The sequence below is a fragment of the Bos grunniens genome, chromosome 5 (assembly GCF_055505025.1).
Source record: "Bos grunniens cultivar Pamir isolate PY7600 chromosome 5, Bosgru_T2T1.0, whole genome shotgun sequence".
Classification (NCBI taxonomy): domain Eukaryota; kingdom Metazoa; phylum Chordata; class Mammalia; order Artiodactyla; family Bovidae; genus Bos; species Bos grunniens.
In genome coordinates, this window is record NC_141169.1 from 32,935,181 (window position 1) to 32,958,895 (window position 23,715).

The 23,715-nt window shown below is 36.7% G+C and overlaps 1 protein-coding gene across 9 annotated transcripts in view; it reads left to right on the top strand.

Moving 5' to 3' along the window:
- SENP1 (SUMO specific peptidase 1) overlaps nucleotides 1–23,715 on the top strand; it is a 52,332-nt gene that overhangs the window by 14,155 nt on the left and 14,462 nt on the right. For all 9 annotated transcript variants that reach the window (XM_086399734.1, XM_086399743.1, XM_086399735.1 and 6 more), the window contains 8 exons: nucleotides 3,971–4,142; nucleotides 11,247–11,350; nucleotides 11,433–11,719; nucleotides 13,117–13,171; nucleotides 18,792–18,830; nucleotides 19,801–19,885; nucleotides 20,109–20,264; nucleotides 21,287–21,418. In XM_086399734.1, the coding sequence (XP_086255860.1) occupies nucleotides 3,971–4,142; nucleotides 11,247–11,350; nucleotides 11,433–11,719; nucleotides 13,117–13,171; nucleotides 18,792–18,830; nucleotides 19,801–19,885; nucleotides 20,109–20,264; nucleotides 21,287–21,418 (1,030 nt within the window). The remainder of the gene's footprint in view (nucleotides 1–3,970; nucleotides 4,143–11,246; nucleotides 11,351–11,432; nucleotides 11,720–13,116; nucleotides 13,172–18,791; nucleotides 18,831–19,800; nucleotides 19,886–20,108; nucleotides 20,265–21,286; nucleotides 21,419–23,715) is intronic.

Below are 23,715 nucleotides of genomic sequence, written 5' to 3' on the forward strand. Positions count from 1 at the left end.
CAAGTTGCTTCTTTTTACCCAATAATGCCATACTGCTATTTTTTAATATAATGTTATTATAGAAACAGGGCACATGCTTTGTACAAAGTTAGAAAATACAGATAAGCACAAAATAAGCAATAAAAACTTCATATTCCCACCAGAGATCACCTTTGTAATGTCTTACATTAATATATATATCCTTCCAGATATTTTCCTGCTTACACTCATTTTTTTCCAAAAATGAGTTCATAGTGTGCATACTCCTCTGTAATCTTTTTCAGTCAATCATCATCTCTTTTTTCATTCAGTACATTTTATCTTGTACACTGAATAAATTATATTTAAATTTTCCTAGTTGACCCAAAAGTATCCTTTACAGCTAGTTTATCCAAACCTTATCCTTTTACAGCTAGTTTGTACAATCTAGAATTGTATCGGTAGTTATCCCCCTTCAGTTTCTTACAGTCTTGAATAGCACTTGCTTTTCTGTATAGTTCCATCATGTGTTATAATTATTTTTTAAGTAGATAAATTAAGATTTTTGTTGGAGTTTCAGTATCAAACTCTCAAAAATTAATAGAATGAATATACTGAAAAGTAGAAGGATATAGCAGACCTGAAAAGCGCCATGAACCAGTTCAACATGATTAAGATTTATACAGTTTTCACACGGTGGTAGGATACAAACTCTACTCGAGCCCCGTGGACTGTGAACCAGGAGGCTCTGTGTGTGCATCCAGGGACATGAGGCTAGGAGCAAAAGTCTCATGGTCTAAAAGTACTGAAATCATAGAGTCTGCTCTCTTATCACTGTGGAATTATGTTAGAAGTCAATATCAAAAGATATTTGAAAATAACCCACATATTCTCAGGTGCAATGTGACATTTATTAAGAGAGTTCTTCAACTTAGCCATTGAAAGCCTCAATAAAGTTAAAGGGTGATTGCAGAGAAGAAAGCATTTAAATGAGAAATTAGTATCAAAATGAGGGATTAATATTAAAGATACTTTAAACAAAATCCCATGTATTTGGACATTAAATGTCCACTTTTAAATAATGAGTGTATCTAAGAAGCCATAACAAGGAAAATTAGAAAATATTTGTAATAGCGTAAAAATGAACAGAGAATTTACTAGAAATTGTTGCATGCAGCTGAAGCTGCTCGATGCAGTTGAATACAACGTGGAGTCTTGAATAAGATAGTGAAAAATAGCATAATATTTTGTGAAATTTGAACAAAATCTGTAGTTAATACTCTATCACTTGTTAATTTCTTGTTTTGTTTTTTTTTTTTACAAAATAGTATTTCTTTATATTATCAGAATTGGATTAGAAGTTTCAAGCCTCATTCAAATTTTTTTTAATATAACTTTTTAAAAAAAAATCAGTAAGATAATAAATTTTCTAGACTTTCAGCAGTAATATCAGATCCTAAAATACATGGAACTATATCAAAGTTTTCAGTGACTGTAAGTTAGAAATCTAGCATTCTGTTCATTCTAAGTCGAACAATTATGGAATCAAAATGTCATAAATTCTTTTGGTTAGCCAAAAACTCATAAATCTTCTAAAATATACATATTACACATACTGTGTGTGTGTGTGTGTGTATATATATATATATGTATACAAAAGCTTTTCTACAGAATAGCACCCCCTTTTTTATGACATGATGTTTTTCTACATAATTTTTACCTTTTGGATTTGGCACCTTGCTTCCTCATAGTATCATCATTTTGTCCTCTCTCCTGCATGTATTTTATAAACTAGATTTTTTGCTTGAATAAAAGCTGATACTGTGTTACATCACATTAGAAAACCTACAACCATATTGTTAGTGATGCTGGGTTGACCTCTGGATTAGAGTGATAACACTCTGGTCCTGAGTTGTTAGGTTTTCTTCCCCCTTTTGACTAAAAATGTCACCTAAATAATGTTACTTTGGCATTATATGAATGACCAGTTTCAAATCAACCTAAGTTATTAATATTAAATGATAATCCTTATCTGATAATTTTTTGAGGTGTAATATATAACATTGTAGTAATATTTGTATATATTATGGAAAATGATCACCACAATAAGTTAACACCCATCATCATACAGAAAGATCTACTCTCTCAGTAGCTTTCAAATACGGTATTACTAACTGTAGTCACCATGCTCTATATTACATCCCCGTGACTTATTTTGTCACTGAAAGCTTGTACCTTTTGGCCCCCTTTGACCTGATAATAATTTTATTAGAGTTAATGAAATAGTATTTTTCTGATTTTATCATTTCTTTTGTACTAATTAATTGGCACTCTGCTATAAGGGAGAGCTTTTTTTGTCATTAGTTAGAGCTGTTTGGTCGGAGAAGGCAATGGCAACCCACTCCAGTACTCATGCCTGGAAAATCCCATGGATGGAGGAGCCTGGTAGGCTGCAGTCCATGGGGTCGCAAAGAGTCGGACACGACTGAGCAACTTCACTTTCACTTTTCACTTTCATGCATTGGAGAAGGAAATGGCAACCCACTCCAGTGTTCTTGCCTGGAGAATCCCAGGGACGGGAGCCTGGTGGGCTGCCGTCTATGGGGTCGCACAGAGTCGGACACGACTGAAGCGACTTAGCAGCAGCAGCAGCAGCAGAGCTGTTTGGTTACCCTCTGGAAAGGCAGATTATGTGATAATAAATCTTTCTTTTTCATTACCAATTTTCAAAGTAAGTTTTAGCCACTTCATGTGGTTCAGATCAATTCAGATGAATTCAATCTATGACAATCGTTACTCTTCTAATGCTTCCATTCTCACAGCGTTGGCCAGTGGGAGTTCCTTCAGTCTTCCATCAGTGTCTGATTCAACCTCGTTGGCTGTTGGTAGCTCCCTTGCTTTCTGGCATTGCAGGATGCCCTCATGCTGTTTCTTTAGGTAAAAGAATCTTTGCGTTAAAACACACACACACACTCTAGGAAGAATAAATACAAAAGACACTGTGGGGAATCCATTATATCCTTACCAAGCAAATTGTATTGGCCTTCCCATCTTTTTCTGGCTGCATCTACCCATCTAAGAAAAGAAGCCTGTTCCTGAGATTCTAAGTTCTCGCTCCTTTCCCCTCTCCATCACACATAAAAATCATCAGAGTTTGAAAGAGTTAGAGTATATGTACATTTTTATTTTCTTTAGATCTAATCTGATTTCATTTGGATTCAGACCACATGTATTGATTTAAAAAGTTCATTTCAATAAATTCAGCTTAGTTAGCTATGTACATTATTCTTCATCCTCAGCAGAAGGAAAATTATGAGTGTAAGTAGCTGAGTGATAATAAAGAAGAACATATAGGAAATAACTATAAATTATTAACCTAACCTTAGAGATAAAACTGGATTTTGAGTCCACAAAAATATTTTTATTGTCAGTTTTCTGCATTATTTGAAGCAGATATGGTATAAAGAAACAATTCTTCAAAAGAGGTAAGCAGAGAGGCCAGAAGAAGTCACAGTGATGCAGCCTCATAATAAGCCTTCTAGTTGTTTTTAGTGATAGATGGGAGCCCTCTGTTGGCCTTTTAGGAAACTTTAAAATTCAATTGAAAGACTCATTTGAGCTTCAGCTTTATTCATCTTTGCATATTTAGTCTTAAAGTATTTTCCTCCAAAAGGCTGGAAGAGGGCCTGCAGGGAATAAATAGAAAATGTGTGCCTATTAATGTACCTTGAACCCAGATTTTCTGAAGAAATTTGATCCATTGTGCTTTCTGTCATAGATGGTGAAACTAAGAAATAAAATTTTAGATGTTTGATAATTACATAGTTTGGCAGTGTAAGACTTCATAAATGGCAGAACTTGAAACAGCAACTTATGTATCATTTCCCTCACAAGGTACATCTGTCATTCTACCTGTTAATTTTTTGTTTCTATTATTTCTTGAAAGTGGAAATAATCACTTGCTGAGATTTTCATGTCTTTTCTTACAAACTCTATTTTTTTTTTTTTTTAGTGGATTATCAAACAATTTTACAGGAAAGTCAAACCATCATTGCCACATGTCTGCATATGAAAAATCTTTTCCTATTAAGCCTGTTTCAAGTCCATCTTGGAGTGGTGCATGTCGTCGAAATCTTTTGAGCCCCAAGAAAACTCAGAGACGACATATTAGCACAGCAGAAGAGGTAAGGAAAAGCTGCTAAAGGTTAAACTTGCCCTACATTCAGCTATTTGTTCCCTCTGACTTAGATGTTTATTAACCATTGCATTTACTTAACCCTTTATGTGGTTTTTTTTTTTTCTTGATTACTCTTTGAGTGCTGTCATCTGTTCTAAAAAAATTAAGGAGATAATTTAGCAGTATTTTTCTTACCATCTTGTATTCCTGTTGGATAGCAGACTTAATCTTCAGTATTGTCTGAGTGGCTTCTCATACATCAAACTATCTCTTTTCTTTTTTGGACCCTTCCTAAAACTCTAGCTTCATGTGGCAAAACTGTTAACCTTGCTGGATTTGATAACATACCTGCCCGCCCTTCTTACCAGGATAATTTTTCCTCAATATAAAAGAAAAATCAAGAAGGCACTTAAACAATTTACATCTTTTCATTATGAGTAAAATCTTTGAGATCATAAACTTTCTCCACAAGAAAGATGTGTTGACACTGGGTTGTAATATTCATTCAGTAAACCTAAAGGAAAAAAATCATTTCTGTAAATATAATGTATAATTTATACAGTAAGGAAATGTACTTAAACCTGTTCAATTAAATATTTATTATCCATCTAGTCAGCTTTGGCCTGGTTGCTGTGGAGATACAAATGAATAATGATCTCACACTTAGATAGCATTAGATTTTCCAATGTGCTTTCCACATATATTACTGTTTTGAATTCTTTTAATCTATGAAATAGATAGAGATGAGGTAATAACCACATTTACAAGGTTGGAAAGTAAAGGTCAGAAGTCACACAACTATAAACGGTCAGCCTGCAACCCAGTTCTTTTGCATGAGTCCAGTGTGGTATGATTTCTGCTACACAACATGGTGATGTGGTTCCTGCCCATTAAGAGCTTCCAGAGCCTGAAGTCAAAAATACAGTGTTACGTACTAAACAGTTAACGTAATTTGGTGGTGAAGATCTCTTAGGTGGCAAAACTTGATTATTTGTGACATGGTTAGTTAAAAATGCTGTATGTTTTTTGGTTTTAAATTTGTATTGAATCTACAGTATTCACAGAGGGTGACAAAACTAGTGAATCATCAGGGAGGAGGATAGACAAAACTGGCAACAGTTGCCTTTAGTGATAGCTGAGCAACGCTATTTCTTTTTCACTGTACCATTTGTAACACTGAATTTAGTACCATCAGTTACTGCATATATAATTTTTTTTTAATTACTGGAGTTGTAGGAGTTGTGCTTCTTATAGAGCCTAGGCAGTCTGCAGATTACAGAGAGACTTGTGGGGAAAGAGTGACGGCATGGCAGCAGGACGCAGGCCTCCCAGACCCCTCCTTGCCTCTTGTGGCAGCTGCTGGGATCACGAATATCCTTCAAACCATGTACATTGTAAGCCCACACCATTCACTCATTAGCCAACCAGTATTTGGGACAACTCAGCCCCCCCTCCTTCTTTCACCTTCACTTCCAACCTGAGGACTTGGGCTGACCAAATACTTTCGTTCTTCCAGTCTACCCTCCAGGCCACAGGCTGGGTCAGTGGAGAATGGGAGGCTGGTTTCTCTTTCCTTCTGCAGTGTCAAGAAGATGCCAAGGATTGAACCTGTCCTATGGAATAAAAGTTGCAGAAAATTTTACCTCAGTTGTTTTTAGGCCTTTAATCTGCTGTGAAAAGCAGGGTACTTGTAGTATAGAACTATGAAGTAGTCTGTAAAAATATTGGACCAAACTTTATTAAATGAAACTCTCAACAGATTATTTTAGATGTTTAATCTTAGGTGTTACAGATAATACATATTAAAATATTACTTTTTTCCCACTGAAGTAAGATTATTGATGGGAGCTTATCAGTTCAGTTCAGTTCAGTCACTCAGTCATGTCCGACTCTCTGACCCCGTGGACCGCAGCACGCCAGGCTTCCCTGTCCATCACCAACTCCCAGAACCTACTCAAACTCATGTCCATTGAGTCGGTGATGCCATCCAACCATCTCATCCTCTGTTGTCCCCTTTTCCTCCTGCCTTCAATCTTTCCCAGACCAGTCTTTTCAGATGAGTCAATTCTTCACATCAGGTGGCCAAAGTATTAGAGTTTCAGCTTCAGCATCAGTCCTACCAGTGAATATTCAGGACTGATTTCCTTTAGGATGGACTGGTTGGATCTCCTTGCTGAAAACTTATAAACTGGAGGAAAAGTTATATTCCATGGAAATATTGGGATCTCCAAGGGAGGTGCTGTTGCTTATGTTTAAAGAAGGAGAAGTGTATAATCTTACGTCTGGAGCTGTCTAACATCTTCAGGAATATGAAGCCATCTATAGAATTAACGTGTCACCACTGAACTGTTCAGTTTTACAACAGAGATTTGAAGATATATATGAGGAAGAGGAATTTGGAAATACGCATGTGGTGGCTGTACTACCACTTGGCTGATGGCTGATTCAAGGGCAACATTAAAGAACAATAGTATCTAATTAATAGTAATCTCTAGCCACATGCCCTGTTCAAGTTAATTTAAATAAAATAAAAATGTAGTTTCTCAGTCACATTAGCCACATTTCAGGCACTCAGTAGCTATACATGGCTAGTGGCTACAATATTGGATAGTGCAGATTAGGAACATTTCCATGATCACAGAATGTTCTCTTAGTACTGTTACAGAGGATGTGAGTTTCTGTTTGGGAAAGAAAAAATACTAAGAAAAAAATAGAAATGTTAAATGGCAATAACACAGGTAGTTTCTTTTCAGTTATATATTGCTTCCAGACATGCTTCTGTGCTACATATTAAGCAGCATTTTAAGATGGTGGGCTGCCTTACAGATGACACTGGTGGGTTTATTCTTTTTTTTTTTTTTTAAGAAAAACATACTTTACTAATTATCCTTAAACTTATTAAACTTTCTGTGGTCATTTATTAGATTTATAACATAATATTAGCAAACCTCCTTTGCTCTAATATTTTACCCAATTATAGCTTCCTTTCCTCTTAATTTCTTAATTTGCTCACTCAATAGAAAATGGTTTAACAAGTACTATTGTTGTTCAGTCGCTAAGTTGTGTCCAACTCTTTGCAGCCCTGTGAACTGCAGCACACCAGGCTTCTCTGTCCATCACTACCTCCTTGAGTTTGCTCAGACTCATGTCCATTGAGTCAGTGATGCCATCCAACCATCTAATCCTTTATTGCCTCCTTCTCCTCTTGCCCTCAGTTTTTCCCAGCATCAGGGTCTTTTCTAATGAGTCAGTTCCTCGCATCAGGTGGCCAAAGTATTGGTGCTTCAGCATTAGGCATTCCAGTGAATATTCAGGCTTGATTTCCTGTAGGATTGACTGGTTTGATCTCCTTGCTGTCCAAGGGACTCTCAAGAGTCTTCTCCAGCACCACCATTCCAAAGCTTTAGTTCTTTGACATTCAGCCTTCTTTATGGTCCAGCTCTCACACCCGGACATGAATACTGGAAAAAATATAGTTTTGACTGTATGAACCATTGTTGGCAAAGTGATGTCTCTGCTTTTTAATGCACTATTTAGGTTTGTCATAGCTTTTCTTCCAAGGAGCAAGCGTCTGTTAAATCATAAATAAGTTTAAACTGAAAGTATGGGGCTTGAAGAGATCTCAGGTAATTATTTGAAGTAGAGGACTTTTTTTTTAATATGTTGTTTAGGTTTGTCATAGCTTTTCTTCTAAGGGGCAAGTGTCTGTTAAACCATAATCAGTTTAAACTGAAAGTATGGGGCTTGAAAGTGAAAGTGAAGTCGCTCAGTCATGTCCGACTCTTTGCGACCCCATGGACTGTAGCTTACCAGGCTCCTCTGCCCATGGGATTTGCCAGGCAAGAGTACTGGAGTGGGGTGCCATTGCCTTCTCCAATGGGGCTTGAAGAGACCTCAAATAATTTGGAGTATTGGACATTTTTTTCTGTTCATTTTTTGTTGTCTTAATGACTGTGAGGTTGTTCAGGCTCAGACAGAAGCTTTTCTTTGAAGATATATTTATTGAAGAAAATGATTTGTTGGGGACTTGTGTGTGTGTTAAATTATTTTTAAAAGTTAACTTTGTGTTGAATTAATCTAGATTCATTGTAATTTGCATTAGATGAGTCACTTAATGGCATATTGGTTCTTCATGTTTTATTTATAAGTATAAAAATTTATTCCAAGAAAACATTTCTTATGTGATAGGAGGGAGGAGGGAAATGTTTCTAACTTTTTATGGTTTAATTCTTAAAATATTGTATTGAATTGTGATTTATAATATTGTGTTAGTTTCAGGTGTACAGCAAAGTGATTCAGTTATACATATATTTATTCTTTTTTCAGATTTTTTTCTCATATAGGTTATCACAGAATATTGAGTAGCGTTCCCTGTGCTATACAGTAGGTCCTTGCTTGTTGTGTGTCTTGTAATCGTAGTGCGTATGTGTTAATCTCAAGCTGATTTATCCCTCCCCTACTTTTCCCCTTTTGTTTGTAGTATTTAGGGTACCACAAAGATCCTTTCTATCTCATCTATTCTTGGTGTTCTCTTGAGGTCTTTAAGTGATGGGGGTATTTCTTTGCCTTCCCTTCATATGCAGAATAGCCTCTTACACCAGTATATCTGCTTTACTTTTCTTCCTGTGATAAGATAATACAGTCAAAGCTTTTTAAGATGTAATTTGTTGAGATAGTGGAAATGAACTACAATTTAGAGTTAATATCTATGACCCAGGTGTAGTACTTCACTTCTGATTTCCCTTCCCTCCCTCCATTTTACCACCCTTGAAAACAACATACTGTTAACCCCACAGTATTGTGGATTAGGTTATTTGGTATAGTGGGAAAGTGGAATCAAGATTTATATTGAGGTATTCAGAATTTCAGTCATTAAAGTGCCAGATAGTACAGCTTTCCAGTATATAGATCACAGTGGAGTTAGTTGGCAAAGATCTCTCTTACACCCTAATAATCTGTAATGATGCTGCTTTCTTTTGATTATGTACTTGAAGAATTTTCATAATAGCAAATTTGTGTTTTAATAAGGGCTTACCTGGTGGCTCAGATGGTTAAGAATCCTGCAATGCAGGAGACCTGGGTTTGATCCCTGGGTTGGGAAGATCTTGGAGAAGGGAACAGCTACCCACTCCAGTATTCTGGCTTAGAGAATTCCATGGACGGAGGAGCCTGGCAGGCTACAGTCCATGGGGTTGCAAGGAGTTGGATAAAGAGACATTTATTTTAATTATGATTTTTAATTATAAAAATATATAGACAGTCTCTTCACAAACACTAAAAAAAGAGGACCACCATTGTCTTGAATATATTAAGGTCTAAGGGATAAGATAATGGTATTTATTTTCTTCATAGAGAACATTGCACATTTTTTTCTTCTCTTGGTTCTATTTTGCCACCAAATAAATGCTCAACTACTTCTTTCTTTTGTGATCACTCAACTATTCAGATTTAAGGATAGCTCTTTCTCATAAGGGGTTGTCAAGTTGCACAGTGCAAGGTGTATCTTGTTAGATTGGTAACATTATACTGACAATGTAACTGAAATTTACTGTGTACCCCTTGGACTGCAAGGAGATCCAACCAGTCTATCCTAAAGGAGCTCAGTCCTGGTGTTCATTCGAAGGACTGATGCTGAAGCTGAAACTCCAATACTTTGGCCACCTGATGCGAAGAGCTGACTCATTGGAAAAGACCCTGATGCTGGGAAACATTGAGGGCAAGAGGAGAAGGGGACAACAGAAGATGAGGTGGTTGGATGGCATCACCGACTCAATGGACACGGGTTTGGGTGGACTCCGGGAGTTGGTGATGGACAGGGAGGCCTGGCGTGCTGTGGTTCATGGGGTCACAAAGAATCGGACGTGACTGAACTGAACTGAAAAAAAAGATTGAAGAAGAAAAAATTTAGTGTCTCTTACCTTTGCCTCTATTATTGCTTTATTCATTGTGCTTTTAACAAACTTTTGTAATCGAATGAAATGCTTATGTGCGTACTGAAATGTTGCAGTGTAGGATGTTGCTAGCACTGGCACGAAGTGTGATTATTTTATGAAAGTTGATGTGTGTATTAAACAGTATATAAGATTTTTTTAAATCCTGGGGCATGTTATTTAATGAATGCAGCCCATTACTTCAGGGGATCTATGCAGGGTAGGTACATGATTACAGTTACAGGTTCTCACGTAAACTGGTTCTCTGCTAAATGGCCTCATTTCTCACTGTTTTTCTCCTGATTCACACTGACCTTACTATTCCTTGAACACATCAAGCATATTCCTGTCTGAGGCCCTTTGCATTTGTTCTGCCAATACCTGGAATACTCTATAAATTTCTATGACTGATTTATTCCTTTGATTTAGGTTTCTGTAGAAATACCACCTTTTTAGAGAAGTCTTATCTGTTCTTGCTGTTCTTCCTCCATCACTTTGTGTTCTCTTCAGTTTTCTTCATGCTACTTGACTAATCTTTTGTTTGTCAGTCCTTCAGCTTTAATGTAAGCTCCCCAAGGCACAGACTATTTTATTCAGCACAGCATCTCTAGTGCCTGGAGCATAGTAGGTGTTTAGGTCAGTAAGTGAACTATGCTGTGGAATATATGCTTTTCCCTAAATTCAGTATTGGAACTTTACGGAAAAAAAAAAAGCCTAAATAAAAGTTGACAATGAAAACCATCTCTGGAAAATACTTAAACTCTTAAAAATTGGGTAGAATAGGAAATAGCTCTGATCTTGACTGTTCCAATTACTTCCTTGTGATTTTTCTAACAGGTATCGGGAGTCAAGGACTTTGTTGGAGTCCTGTTTAGAGTCCTCTTTTTTTTTTTTAATGTTTTATTTCTGGGACAATCAGTGATGCAAAAATGGCCTCCTAGTTTCATATCCTACAGTTTCTGTGTGCTGCTGTAATTTTCCAAAATATACTGTTGAGTATTTGCTTCACTCACTTCTCTTATGTGTGCTTTATAATTTTGTAGAATATTATTAATGAACCATAAGTCTTAATTATCATCAAGACACTGCCAGAGCTTTAACAGAGCTCTGGGAGTCTAGATATTACTTAGAGAAACATTGCCTCATTGAATGTATTTAAGATTTTTTTTCTTTTTTTACAGACAGTTCAAGAGGAAGAACGAGAGATTTACAGACAGCTGCTACAGATAGTCACAGGGAAGCAGTTCTCTATAGCCAAACCCACCACACATTTTCCTTTACACCTGTGAGTCACAGAAACATATTTCAAATGAATTTTATTCTGCATTTTGTTATTGAATGTTGAAATTGTTTTCTTTTCTTGCTAGGTCTCGATGTCTTAGTTCCAGTAAGAATACTTTGAAAGACCCACTGTTTAAAAATGGAAACTCTTGTGCAACTCAGATCATTGGCTCTGATACTTCTTCATCTGGATCTGCCAGCATTTTAACTGCCCAGGAACAGTTGTCCCACAGTGTGTTTTCCTTACCGTCTTACACCCCAGATGCTGGTACATTTGGATCCAAAGATTCTGATCCTGTCCATCAACCCGAACATGACCACTCTCTTTCATATCAGGCAGATAACTTACCAGCTTCAAATACAGAATCTGAAGGTAAAAATGGAATTGTACAGCTATAGTTTCAGTAACCAGTGAACGGTTTATTGGATCTATGAGAATTGTATGAATTATAGGCAAGGTAGTAATACACATGTAACTTAATTAAGATATAAGATACCTTAAATACATTTAATTCAGTTAGCCATGCCATGAGTAAATGAAACATATAAGTAGCTTACTTTTTTCTTACAAATGATTGAGAGGCAAATGATTTCATATAATATTTAAAAGGTTAACTTCCTGAACAGTCTTCTGTCAAGAGTATATTAAGCCCACTTACTTTAGTACTTTCTCCGTTTCTAGTACTTTACAATGAAAATTAAGTACTCTGAAGTTCTAGGAGTTTTGAAATATCAATTAAGAATTGAAGTAAAAGTTCTTAAATAAGTAGTACTTATAAAACCTGTGTAGTAGGTTTATGCATTTTGGAATGGTTGTCAGCAAGTTTTGAAAACAGAATTTTCTGTCTAACTTTCAGCTAACCAAAATATTTAGTCTCTTGGAATTCCAGTTAATTAAAGGTTTTACTATGGTAGTTGTTTGTGTGTTTGCTTAGTTTTCCTCTCCTTTAGGTATGTATTATGTGTGTATTTATGGTATGTATTTAGGCATGTAACTTAAAGCAAGGTTTTTAATCTGTTCCTGACTTGGGGATAAAAATTGTTGGTGCCATCATTATATGGCTACACAAATTCACAGAAACTTAAAATTTTGTGAGGTGATTTACTGAGAATTATTATTAAAAGCCTTTAATCTCAGAAGCATTTGTTTTATGTCAGATGCTTAGATACAACTAAACTGGAACAAATATACAATATGGAATGGTTTAGTTACTTCCTTATACCATTTTTTAAATATTCTAAATGAGGTTCTAATCATAGTGCTTTAGAAGAATATGATTCCTACCTTTATCAATAGAAAATAAGTGCTAGAATTTGTACTGTTTGGACTCTGCTGCTTCTCACATAGCTGTTGCTTTCTTTCTTTCTGCCTTCCCCCTCTTCCCTTCCTCCTTCCCTTCCCTCTTGCACCTTGATCAGTCTCATACTGGTTCATGAACTAAAGACTTTTGAGAGATCTTGGCATGTTCTTATTTCTCAGGAATAGAAGAAAGAAGCACAGGGAACAAGCACAGCCCAGGAGAAGATGCTGAAGGGCATATATACTTTTCTTTGGCTTTATTTGTGAGACAGGCTCTTCACTAAGCCCTGTTTGTGGCTCAATGAAAATGGACCTGCCTGTCTTTCTCTTCCATCTTGCCTTTATCCTTATGCTGTGTTATTTTTATGGAAATAGAATATAGCAAAGTATGGGAACTTAAGCTACAGACATCTAGAAGGTACAGCCATGTGGAATTTTGTTAATGATAGGCCCTTGTGTTTTTTCTTTAGGATCAGACTCTGTGATTTTACTCAAAGTGAAAGACTCCCAGATTCCAACTCCCAGGTAAACTTTGATTAAAGGACATTCTTAACATTGTTTTCCCTCTCTTTAATCACAATTTCTTCACTAAGAGTTAAGTAATATAAAACAGCCTCAACTCAGACCACTCTTATGTGTTGTTTGAATTATTTCAGTAACTTCTTAATTGATCTCTTTTCCTCAAACCTCCATTGTGTTCTTCATGCCATTTTCCACCGTGTTCTCTAACCCATTCTTTGCCTTGTTCATTAGTCCATCTTCAGTTCTGCTGAGTGAACTTTCTAAAGTGCTTATCTAATCATTCATTAAACTCCCTCAAGAGTGGCTGATAAGATGTGGAATCAAGCCTGAACTCCTAGTACAGTATTCAGCACTCTTCCTCCACATGCCTTGCTTCCTCTCATACATTTTTTCTTTAACAAATATTTATTGATAGCCTAGGGGTGCTGGTACTGGTACAGACACTGGAGGTAATAGCAGTTAACAAAATGAAGTTCCTACTCTCAAGAAGTATACATCCTAATTGTACCAAAAAGACCTTGATGCTGGAAAAGGTTGAGCGCAAGAAGAGAAGGGGGTGACAGAGGGTGAAATGGTTGGATAGCATCACCTAATCAATAGATATGAATTTGACCTAACTCTGGGAGATAGTAAAGGACAGGGAAGCCTGGCGCGATGCAGTCCATGGACTTGCAAAGAGTTGGCCGTGACTTAGTGACTAAACAACAATAAAGGAGAGGGATGGGGGACAAATAATAACAAATAATTAAATATACATATACCTGTTGGTGATAAGTACCATGAAGAAAGATAAAACAGGGTAATATATAGACTGGGGATTGGGAGTGCTATTTATCTAGATGGTCATGGCACGTTTCTGCTAAGATGACATTTGAGAGACATAATGGAGGTGAGAGAAGCAGCCATGTGCAAAATACTGGATTCTTTCATGTGTTTATTATATGCTGACTTACAAGATGATAGGTATTTTCATACTTTCACATGAATATGTGAAGTGTTTCTTCTGCCTGGTATATTCCCCCTTTCCCCCTTCAACTTGTGTATCAGGCAGTAGTCTTTTTCTTATCTTTTAAGTCTCAGTTTAGATATGATCTTCTGTATGAAACTTCACCCCACTGAGAGGTACCAAGTATTTCTTCCTCTGTAATCCAGTTCAGTTCAGTTCAGTCGCTCATTCGTGTCCAACTCTTTGCAACCCCATGAATTGCAGCACCCCAGGCCTCCCTGTCCATCACCAACTCCCAGAGTTCACCCAAACTCATGTGCATTGAGTTGGTGATACCATCCAGCCATCTCATCCTCTGTAGTCCCCTTCTCCTCCTGCCCTCAATCCCTCCCAGCATCAGAGTCTTTTCCAATGAGTCAGCTCCTCACATGAGGTGGCCAAAGTACTGGAGTTTCAGCTTTAGCATCAGTCCTTCCAAAGAACACTCAGGACTGATCTCCTTTAGAATGGACTGGTTGGATCTCCTTGCAGTCCAAGGGACTCTCAAGAGTCTTCTCCAACACCACAGTTCAAAAGCATCAATTCTTTGGCACTCAGCTTTCTTCACAGTCCAACTTTCACATCTATACATGACCACTGGAAAAACCATAGCCTTGACTAGACGAACCTTTGTTGGCAAAGTAATGTCTCTGCTTTTGAATATGCTATCTAGGTTGGTCATAACTTTCCTTCCAAGGAGTAAGTGTCTTTTAATTTTCATGGCTGCAGTCACCATCTGCAGTGATTTTGGAGCCCCAAAAAATAAAGTCTGACACTGTTCCACTGTTTCCCCATCTATTTGCCATGAAGTGATGGGACCAGATGCCATGATCTTAGTTTTCTGAACGTTGAGCTTTAAGCCAACTTTTTCACTCTCCTCTTTCACTTTCATCAAGAGGCTTTTTAGTTCTTTTTCCCTTTCTGCCATAAGGGTGGTGTCATGTGCCTATCTGAGGTTATTGATATTTCTCCTGGCAATCTTGATTCCAGCTTGTGCTTCTTCCAGTCCAGCGTTTCTCATGATGTACTCTGCATAGAAGTTAAATAAGCAGGGTGACAGTATACAGCCTTGACGTACTCCTTTTCCTATTTGGAACCAGTCTGTTGTTCTATGTCCAGTTCTAACTGTTGCTTCCTGACCTCATACAGGTTTCTCAAGAAGCAGGTCAGGTGGTCTGGTATTCCCATCTCTCAGAATTTTCCACAGTTTATTGTGATCCACACAGTCAAAGGCTTTGGCATAGTCAATAAAGCAGAAATAGATGTTTTTCTGGAACTCTCTTCCTTTTTCCATGATCCAGCAGATGTTGGCAATTTGATCTCTGATTCCTCTGCCTTTTCTAAAACCAGCTTGAACATCAGGAAGTTCACAGTTCACGTATTACTGATCCAGTATGGTAATCCAGTAGGTTACTGTTAATACTTAGATTGCTATGTCTGCCATATTGGGCCTTGGCAATCAATTGCTAGAATAATACTATTATCAATTTTCCATTGAGACGATTAGGGATAATAAGATATTCTTTCTTATCTCAATTCCCCTACATCTTTGCAATTTCCCAGTATGTGGTAAGCTTTTTAGATATTTTAAAAGTATTCTCAAAAAAAAAAAAAGTATTCTCTAGTTAGTATAGTTTCTCAAGGAGACTTTACAGTTTAGATTCTTTATAGTTTTGGGGTTTTTCTGAGTTGGATCTGGGTTCTGATCTTGCCTTTTCCAGGCTTCATGTAACTTTGAACAAGTTACTCTTCTAAACCTCAGTTTCCTTATCAATAAAATGCCAGTATTAATACCTTACTATTGAATTGTTGTGAAGGTAAAAAGTGTTTTATATGTATGCACAAAAATAGGTATTCTTTCTTGGGAAAAAGTTGATTTCATATAATGAGTGCTCTGAGTTCTTCTTTACTGAGTCTGTCTTTCCTTTATGGAGAATTTCTTTTACTGATGACTGAACGTGAGATGGATGAGAAGTAGTCTTGGGTGAGGCTCACTGGATAATGCTGTCTATCAGAGTTGGAGCCTGCTCTCTCAAGGCTTGGTTGATTGGCTCCTTAATCTCCCACCACTGCCTCTCAGTTAAGTTCCAGCAATGAAGATCTGCCCTTATTTCCCAGAATATGCCATGCATTTTATGCCTTTGTGTTGTTATACATTCCAACCCCTCCCCCTTCTGCCTGGAGTTTGCTTTCTCTCCTTGTCCACTTGTTATACTCTTATCTTGCTTTTTAAACTCTGACTCAGGTGTTGGTTTTTTCCTCAGGACATTTCTCTGGCTTCTCCAGATATCATTAGTCTTTTCTTCCAGTACTTCTGTCTCTGTCCCTTGTGTTACTAATATCTTTGCACCACCTCCTGCTTTCAATAATAGCACGTGGCGCATTAAAAGTACTTAAATAAATCTGGGTTAAATAACAAATTTCCTAGAAAGCCTGAAATACTCTCTCGAGTAGTCCAAATACTCATCATCTCCATTGTGGCTTAATGCTTTGGTTTATTAGAAGACACTTTACAATAATAGAACACAGTCTGGAATTGGACTGCGGTAGTTTCTAATCGTGACTCTTCCAGGGCAAATTATTCTTTTGAACTCAGTTTCCTTTTCTGTACAGTATAAGTAATGTTTCTCTATTACACATTGTATTGAGGCTTAATAATTTGAGGATTATCATAAGGCTTTGCCAATATGTAAAACCTCCCAAGGAGAGTTTTGTACATAAAGTACTAAGTAGGTGCTTATTGCATCAGTTATATGAGAAGTAATATGTAATCTCTGAAAAGCAAAGGGATTTTGCTTTTCCTTTCCTTCTGTGTGTTACTTTCCTACACCAATAGATACCTTGATGCATTAAAGAGAAGTGCTTGTCCTTTACATTATTTATTTATTCAACAAATATTGAGTGTCTGCTAGATGTCAGGCACTATTCTTGGTACAGAGGATACAGTAGTAAATACAAAAGACAAAAATTCCTATCCTCATCAAGTTTATATTCTAATATGGGGAGCATTGGGCTTCCCTGATAGCTCAGTTGGTAAAGAATCTGCCTGCAATGCAGGAGACCTTGATTCGATTCCTGGGTCGGCAAAATCTGCTGGAGAAGGGACAGTCTACCCGCTCCAGTATTCTTGAGCTTCTCTGGTGGCTCAGCTGGTAAAGAATCTGACTGCAATGCAGGAGACCTGGGTTCAATCCCTGGGTTGAGAAGATCCCCTGGAAAAGGGAAAGGCTACCGCTCCAATATTCTGACCTGGAGAATTCCAGGGACTGTGTAGTCCATGGAGTCACAAAGAGTCAGACACGACTGAGCGACTTTGTGTTTTTTTTTCTCTTTCATGGGGAGCAGATTTGAGTAGCATGATCCAGTACCGTGAAATTCTGCGTGATTGCTTGTCACATCGTCATATTGTGCAATAGATGTGTTCTCACGTTCATTTATCTTTAGTATCATACACTAAGTAGTCTCTCTCAGTGCTTCCACTGATCTCTGTGACTTTCTTTCTTGGCTGTTACATCAGTTGTTCACTGCATTAAGGAGATAGGCTCCCTTCTCTGTGTTCTCCTCTTATTGACCTCAGTGACAGTGAATAGGTAATAGAACAGCATTTTTATCACTAAAGCCCAAAACTAAGGGTTACTGGGAATACTGATTCTCAGAAGTTAGGCTTAGGAGCAAAAGATTACCTCTGAGCCCTTATTTTTGCCTTTACAGGACAGATTGTAGAAGTTTAAAAACTGAAAGGGACTCTCATCTCCATATTTACAAACCCAGAAATTGAGGTCCATGTAAAGGGAAGTGACTTGCTCAAAGTCACAAAGCTAATCAGGGACAGCTCTAAGAGATTCCAGTCTCTTTTAACTTTCAGTTTGACACTCTGTTAACTTGTTCTGCATATCTGAAAGTTTTCTTTGGAAAAGTGCTCACTTGCCTTTCTTTTGGTTTTGTGAGAACTCCTTCAGTTAGAGGGGAGATGAGCAATGAGATAAGAAAGTTTGAGAAGAGCAAAAAGGCTCTAGAACAAATAGCATACCTGTGACTCTGCTAGCATTATTCCCTTGGGTTGTCAGCAAGAGCTGCGTGGAATAAAACTGGTCTCTTATCTTTGGAAGGGAGTCATATTGCTGATTATCCATGTTGGTTCATTGGTTCATTAGCCATTTGATATGGACTACTCTATGAGTGGGGATTTTCAGTATCTACTGTGATGTGGTTGAATGTATTTTGACTCAAGCAGACCTACAAGAAGTCCAACAACCCATAATATTTTATTAAACCATTAATAAATCTGTCAATCTGAGCCATTTGGAAAGAGGAACATTCTAATTTTAATATATTACCTTGATAAATGATGTATTTTTCATGTCATGTTGGTCTTTCTTGCAAGTAAGGAGCATGCTAAACTTAATTTCTTTGCTGAATGTTGGGTCATCTTTTTAACTATATGTGTGCAAATGACTCATATTTGTTTTCCTTTGCTTCCCAGTTAGAATTGTTTTATGTAATTTAGGTCCTTTTATTTATCCCATACTTATAAAGCATTTGTATAAACTATTAAATGATTAGTTTTTTTGATGAAAATATTTGATATTCTTTTAAGTCTCCTGTTCATTTGTCACATTTTTCTTTTCCTGCCCATAGTCCTACTTTTTTCCAGGCAGAGCTGTGGATCAAAGAATTGTAAGTAATTATTTTTAGTATCATTTTGCCTTTTCATCACTTTCTTTTCAGTTAGAAGAAATCAATTAGCCAATCTTGCTACCTATTTTTAGTCAGTAAAAATTTCCTATTTATTTATAAAATAACTTCTAAGTTACTGAGTTTTAAAAGTTTTTTGGAGTTGGAATATTTCTATGCTCAGGTTTATTAAATCTGTAACAATTGTTGAAACCTAATTGAATTGGAAAAATGTTTCAGTTAGCTATTAAACAGAAAGGAAAATAAATGCCTTTATTTTCATATCAATAAAACTAATTTATTGGATAATATTATTTCTGGAGTTTGCAGAATCACTGAACATTTAGTTTCTAGTTTCAAGGACTCACTTTGGTTATTCTAAATCCCTTGGTCTGGTAGATTTTTTTTAATATTTATTTATTTGTCTGCGTCGGGTCTAAGTTATAGCATGCAAGATCTTTGTCATGTCATATGGGATCTTTCATTGTGGCATGAAGGCTCTCTACCCTTGACATGAGACTCCAGAGCAGGTGGGCTTAGTAGCTGTGACATGTGGGATCGTAGTTCCCCAACCAGCAATGGAACCCACATCTTTTGTATTATTTTCGTCTTTGGGATTCAATCTCATTTTTGGATTTCCAGAATGAAGCTTTACTTTCTCCTTAATTTTAGAAGCATGGTTTAAAAAAAAAAAAAAAGACTACACATTTACAAATATCCACAAAGTCACTTGTTCATGTTTAACAACAAACTAATAATTTTCATCATTTCAAAAAACTAGTAAGGTAATTTCAGTAACACCATGTAGTTTCACTTTGTCTTAAAGCAAGTGTACTTAGTATAAGTTAGTATACCTTATAAGTTAGTATAAGGGTTTTAGGCTTTTTCTCTTGAGAGTTTTATATTTAATGCTAATTGTGCATCAGCAGTGTTCTTGATGCTAAGTGAGTGGTCTGCATTTTTTGTTTCCTAGAACTAGTGTTTATGATTCTCGAGCACGGGAAAGATTGCGCCAGATTGAAGAGCAGAAAGCACTGGCATTACAGCTTCAAAACCAGGTAAAAAAGTTTTTTTGAGATATAAATGAATAGCACATCCAAGTTGAAACTAATTTTGGAAGGTTACCTGAATTTGGAATCAAAGCTGTTGAATTGCAAGATAGTATGGTAGCATAGCCTTGCTATGCTCTGTGTTCTTGGTCTGTCCAGCTAGTCCTACTCATTGTACGTAGACAAGCAGTAGATTTCTGTACTCCACTTATTTTGAAGGTCTGTCTTTCAGAGACTGCAGGAACAGGAACATTCAGTACATGATTCAGTAGAACTGCATCTTCGTGTGCCTCTTGAAAAGGAGATCCCGGTCACAATCGCCCAAGAAACAGGGAAAAAAGGTCATAAATTGACTGACAGCGAAGATGAATTTCCTGAAATTACAGAGGTAAATTATATAATATAAATTCCTACACTGGCAAGTGTTATGTTTAGAGAGAATTCTTTGGACAAATTTCAAACATAAAAGTAATAGATCAGGGACTCCCCTGGCGGTCCAGTGGTTAAGACTCAGTGCTTCCACCTGCAGGGTGTTTTTGATCCATGGTCAGGGAATTAAGATCACAAATGCTGAGTGGTGCAGCCAAAAAACAGACAGGAAAAAAACAGTAGTAGAACACCTGGTATTTAATTTGTATTCCATACTCCTGCTTTCATTTGTATTGTGTAACAATATTGGCTTTGTTTTTGAAAGATTACTGAAAATGCAGGAAAGAATTATGGGTGACTTGTAGTGATTTCAGTGAAAAAGCATTCAGTAAATTTGTTTCATTTCCTGTGCATTTATACTTAATGCATATGTATAGTACTTTTACATCAAATAATAAGTTGAGCCTTACCATTTTTTTTAAGTAATAAAAACTCAGTATAAAAATTTGGAAAATACATAAAAGTCTGCATACATTTAAAAATAATCTGTTTCTTAGTTCATTCTTCTGTTTGAAAACCTGTCATATAGCTGGTGAGTATAACACATTTATTAACACTAAAGTTGTGCTGAATTCTGCATTTTTACATTTAAAAAAACACAAATTTTTCTGGGAAAATGTGTCTAAAAGACATCACTACTTTTACTTCCTTATTACCTTTGAGAAAGAGTCTGTTTCTCAGGAAATTGTTTGCTCTGAAGATATATAATTAGGTCTTTTAATGGGCTTAGGAAATTTGATAGCAGAAGGTTATTTCAGACTCAAGAAATAATATGAAATAAGGGTCTGAAATGTGCTGAAAAAGAGAAGGGAGGAAGAGCTAGGATGGAAGGAAGTAATCAGGAGATTACTGGAAGGAATAGAAACCAAAATGTTAGGAGTAAATGATTGATTTAAGTCTGGGGATTGCATGGGGCTTGATGAGAAATTGGTACGTCCGAGACCATGTATGCCTAATCTCTGACACTTCTTGATTCCTTAGGAAATGGAGAAAGAAATAAAGAATGTATTTCGTAATGGGAACCAGGATGAAGTTTTGAGTGAAGCATTCCGCTTGACCATTACACGCAAAGATATTCAAACTCTAAATCACCTTAACTGGCTCAACGATGAGGTAATCTCACACTTGTTTTTATATTCAAATAGAACGTGAACATCAAGTGCAGACTAAAGGCAGTTCCCAGATATTAAGGTACATAAAAAAATCACCTGAGATGTTTGTTTAAAATATGTATCTCTACCATACTGCCTCACACTTAGTCAGGAAAATGGAGAAAGCTATGACAGCTGATTCTGTCCTGCTGATTTACCTTTTTGTGTATCGAAGATTTGGATACTGATAGAGAGGATGTTTACTCATTGGTATTTTTACTCTTTAAGCCACCTGCCATGCAGTTCACATCTTTTGTTAAGCAAATATTTAATAGCTGACCATGTTGCAGCACATGAAGGAATACTTTGGGATTTCCATATAGAGATCCATTTCTGTTACCCTTTCTCTCTGTATTTAGGTCACTTAGGTTATGAGTGGTAAGCTTTCTAAAATAGCCTATATTTGTACATGATATGTTTTAAACTGACATTGAAGAAGTTTTATTAAATATTTGAGGTATTGAGTTTAAAAATGTTACGGCTCTTGGCTCCCGAATGTTCTAATTATTTTATGTAGATTATTTGTGTTAGAATCTTCAAACTGATCTGTCCTATTCCTAAACCTGTAGGAGCCTGTTTTATTTCACAAGGATATTTTCACAGCAAAAGAAGAGAAATGGGTTGGGGTTTTCCCCTAAGTACCTGCCTCCTTACTAGGAGCATTCCTGCCTAAAATCTTGGGTGTACTCAAGTTTCATTGCTATGGAAACTTTTTAGATACTCAATATAGTAAGCACTAGATATTCTAGGGGGCTTCCCAAGTGGCTCAGCAGTAAAGAATCCTTCTGCTAATGTAGGAGATATGGGTTCGATCCCTGGGTCAGCAAGATCCCCTGGAAAAGGAAATGGCCACCCACTGCAGTATTCTTGCCTGAGAAATCCCATGTACTGGCAGGCCACAGTCCATGGGGTCACAGAAGAGTCGGACCTGACTTAGCAACTGAACAAAAACCAAATATTCTAGATACCAGTATCCTGGCCTTGTATGTGTATGACCTTCCAAATATTAATATTTGGCCAACATCAGTTGGACATTTACCTCATGTTAGGCACTAATCTAAGTGTTTTATGTGTTCTGCTCATGTCATAGTCACCACAACTCTTGGAGATGGATGCTATAGTTTTATCATCTCCATTTAAGAGATGAAGAAATAAGACATAAAAAGATTAAGAAACTTGCAAAGATACATGACTTTGTAATAGCAAGCCAGGATTCAGACTCAAGCATTGGGTCTTATCTGTTATATCATACTGCCTTAGAATCTTAAGTTGGATCCTGTTTCAGGATTAGCTATAGGGAATTTTAGAGCCATATATCATGTCCAGTAGGTTGATTTTCTGTGGGATTTGTTGAACTAGCCCATTCTCTTTGCCTTTGGTGAGTTTATAAAATAAAATTTCAGAAGTTCATCACTCCTTGAATAATATCTTTGACAAAGAATAGTAAAGAAGGCATGGTTTGAGATACCGTCTTGCTTTACAAGAAACAGCTCTTGCTTCTTGTGGCCCAGAATAGTGGTATTAGAACATTGGGTCAAAATAACAGGGAAAAAAAGAGCTCACCAAATCAAAGAGCAAAATAAAAATCGAGAACAGTCAAAAGTATCCACCAATTAAGTATTTTTCTTTGAAGATGTTAATGTGAGGTCTCTTGGCAATTTTTACCTGCTGCTTTTAAATGGGACCCAGTTATTCTATTGGGATTGCAGCTTGTTTGTTGTAAATTACCCAAAAACTTCTAGGGGGCAGCAGTGAGCAGGACATGAGCTGAGTTCTTGTTATACATACTGTGGTAGTTACCTCAGCGAGCTCCCTTACAGAGGCAGCGTTCATCAGAACATATTTTCCATTCCCTGGGTCCATCAGAGGATTTTTAGCAAGCAAAGTTAATGGAAATTACATTATTTAGAAGAGAAAAGGGGAAGGAAAGATCCCTTGTCTACTTTATCTCTACCACACTTACCCGTTTGTAAGGAGTCCTTGTCTTCTGAGTGGAGAATAATGTTAACTGTGAAAGCAGGTGCCAGTTCACATGTCCATGATGATGATGAGAACTGTTTTAATAAGTACTTTAATAATTGTTTTAAAAAGCATCATTTTCAAAGTACCACACTTCTCACACTTTCAGAGTTACTGCCCTTAAAAAGCTGATAACATTCTGAAGGGGAGTTAGTAGATATCCTTACGTATTCATACTCATTTTGAAATATTTAATTGTTTCTCAATTGTGAACCTTCAGTATTTTGCAAGTAATTTTCT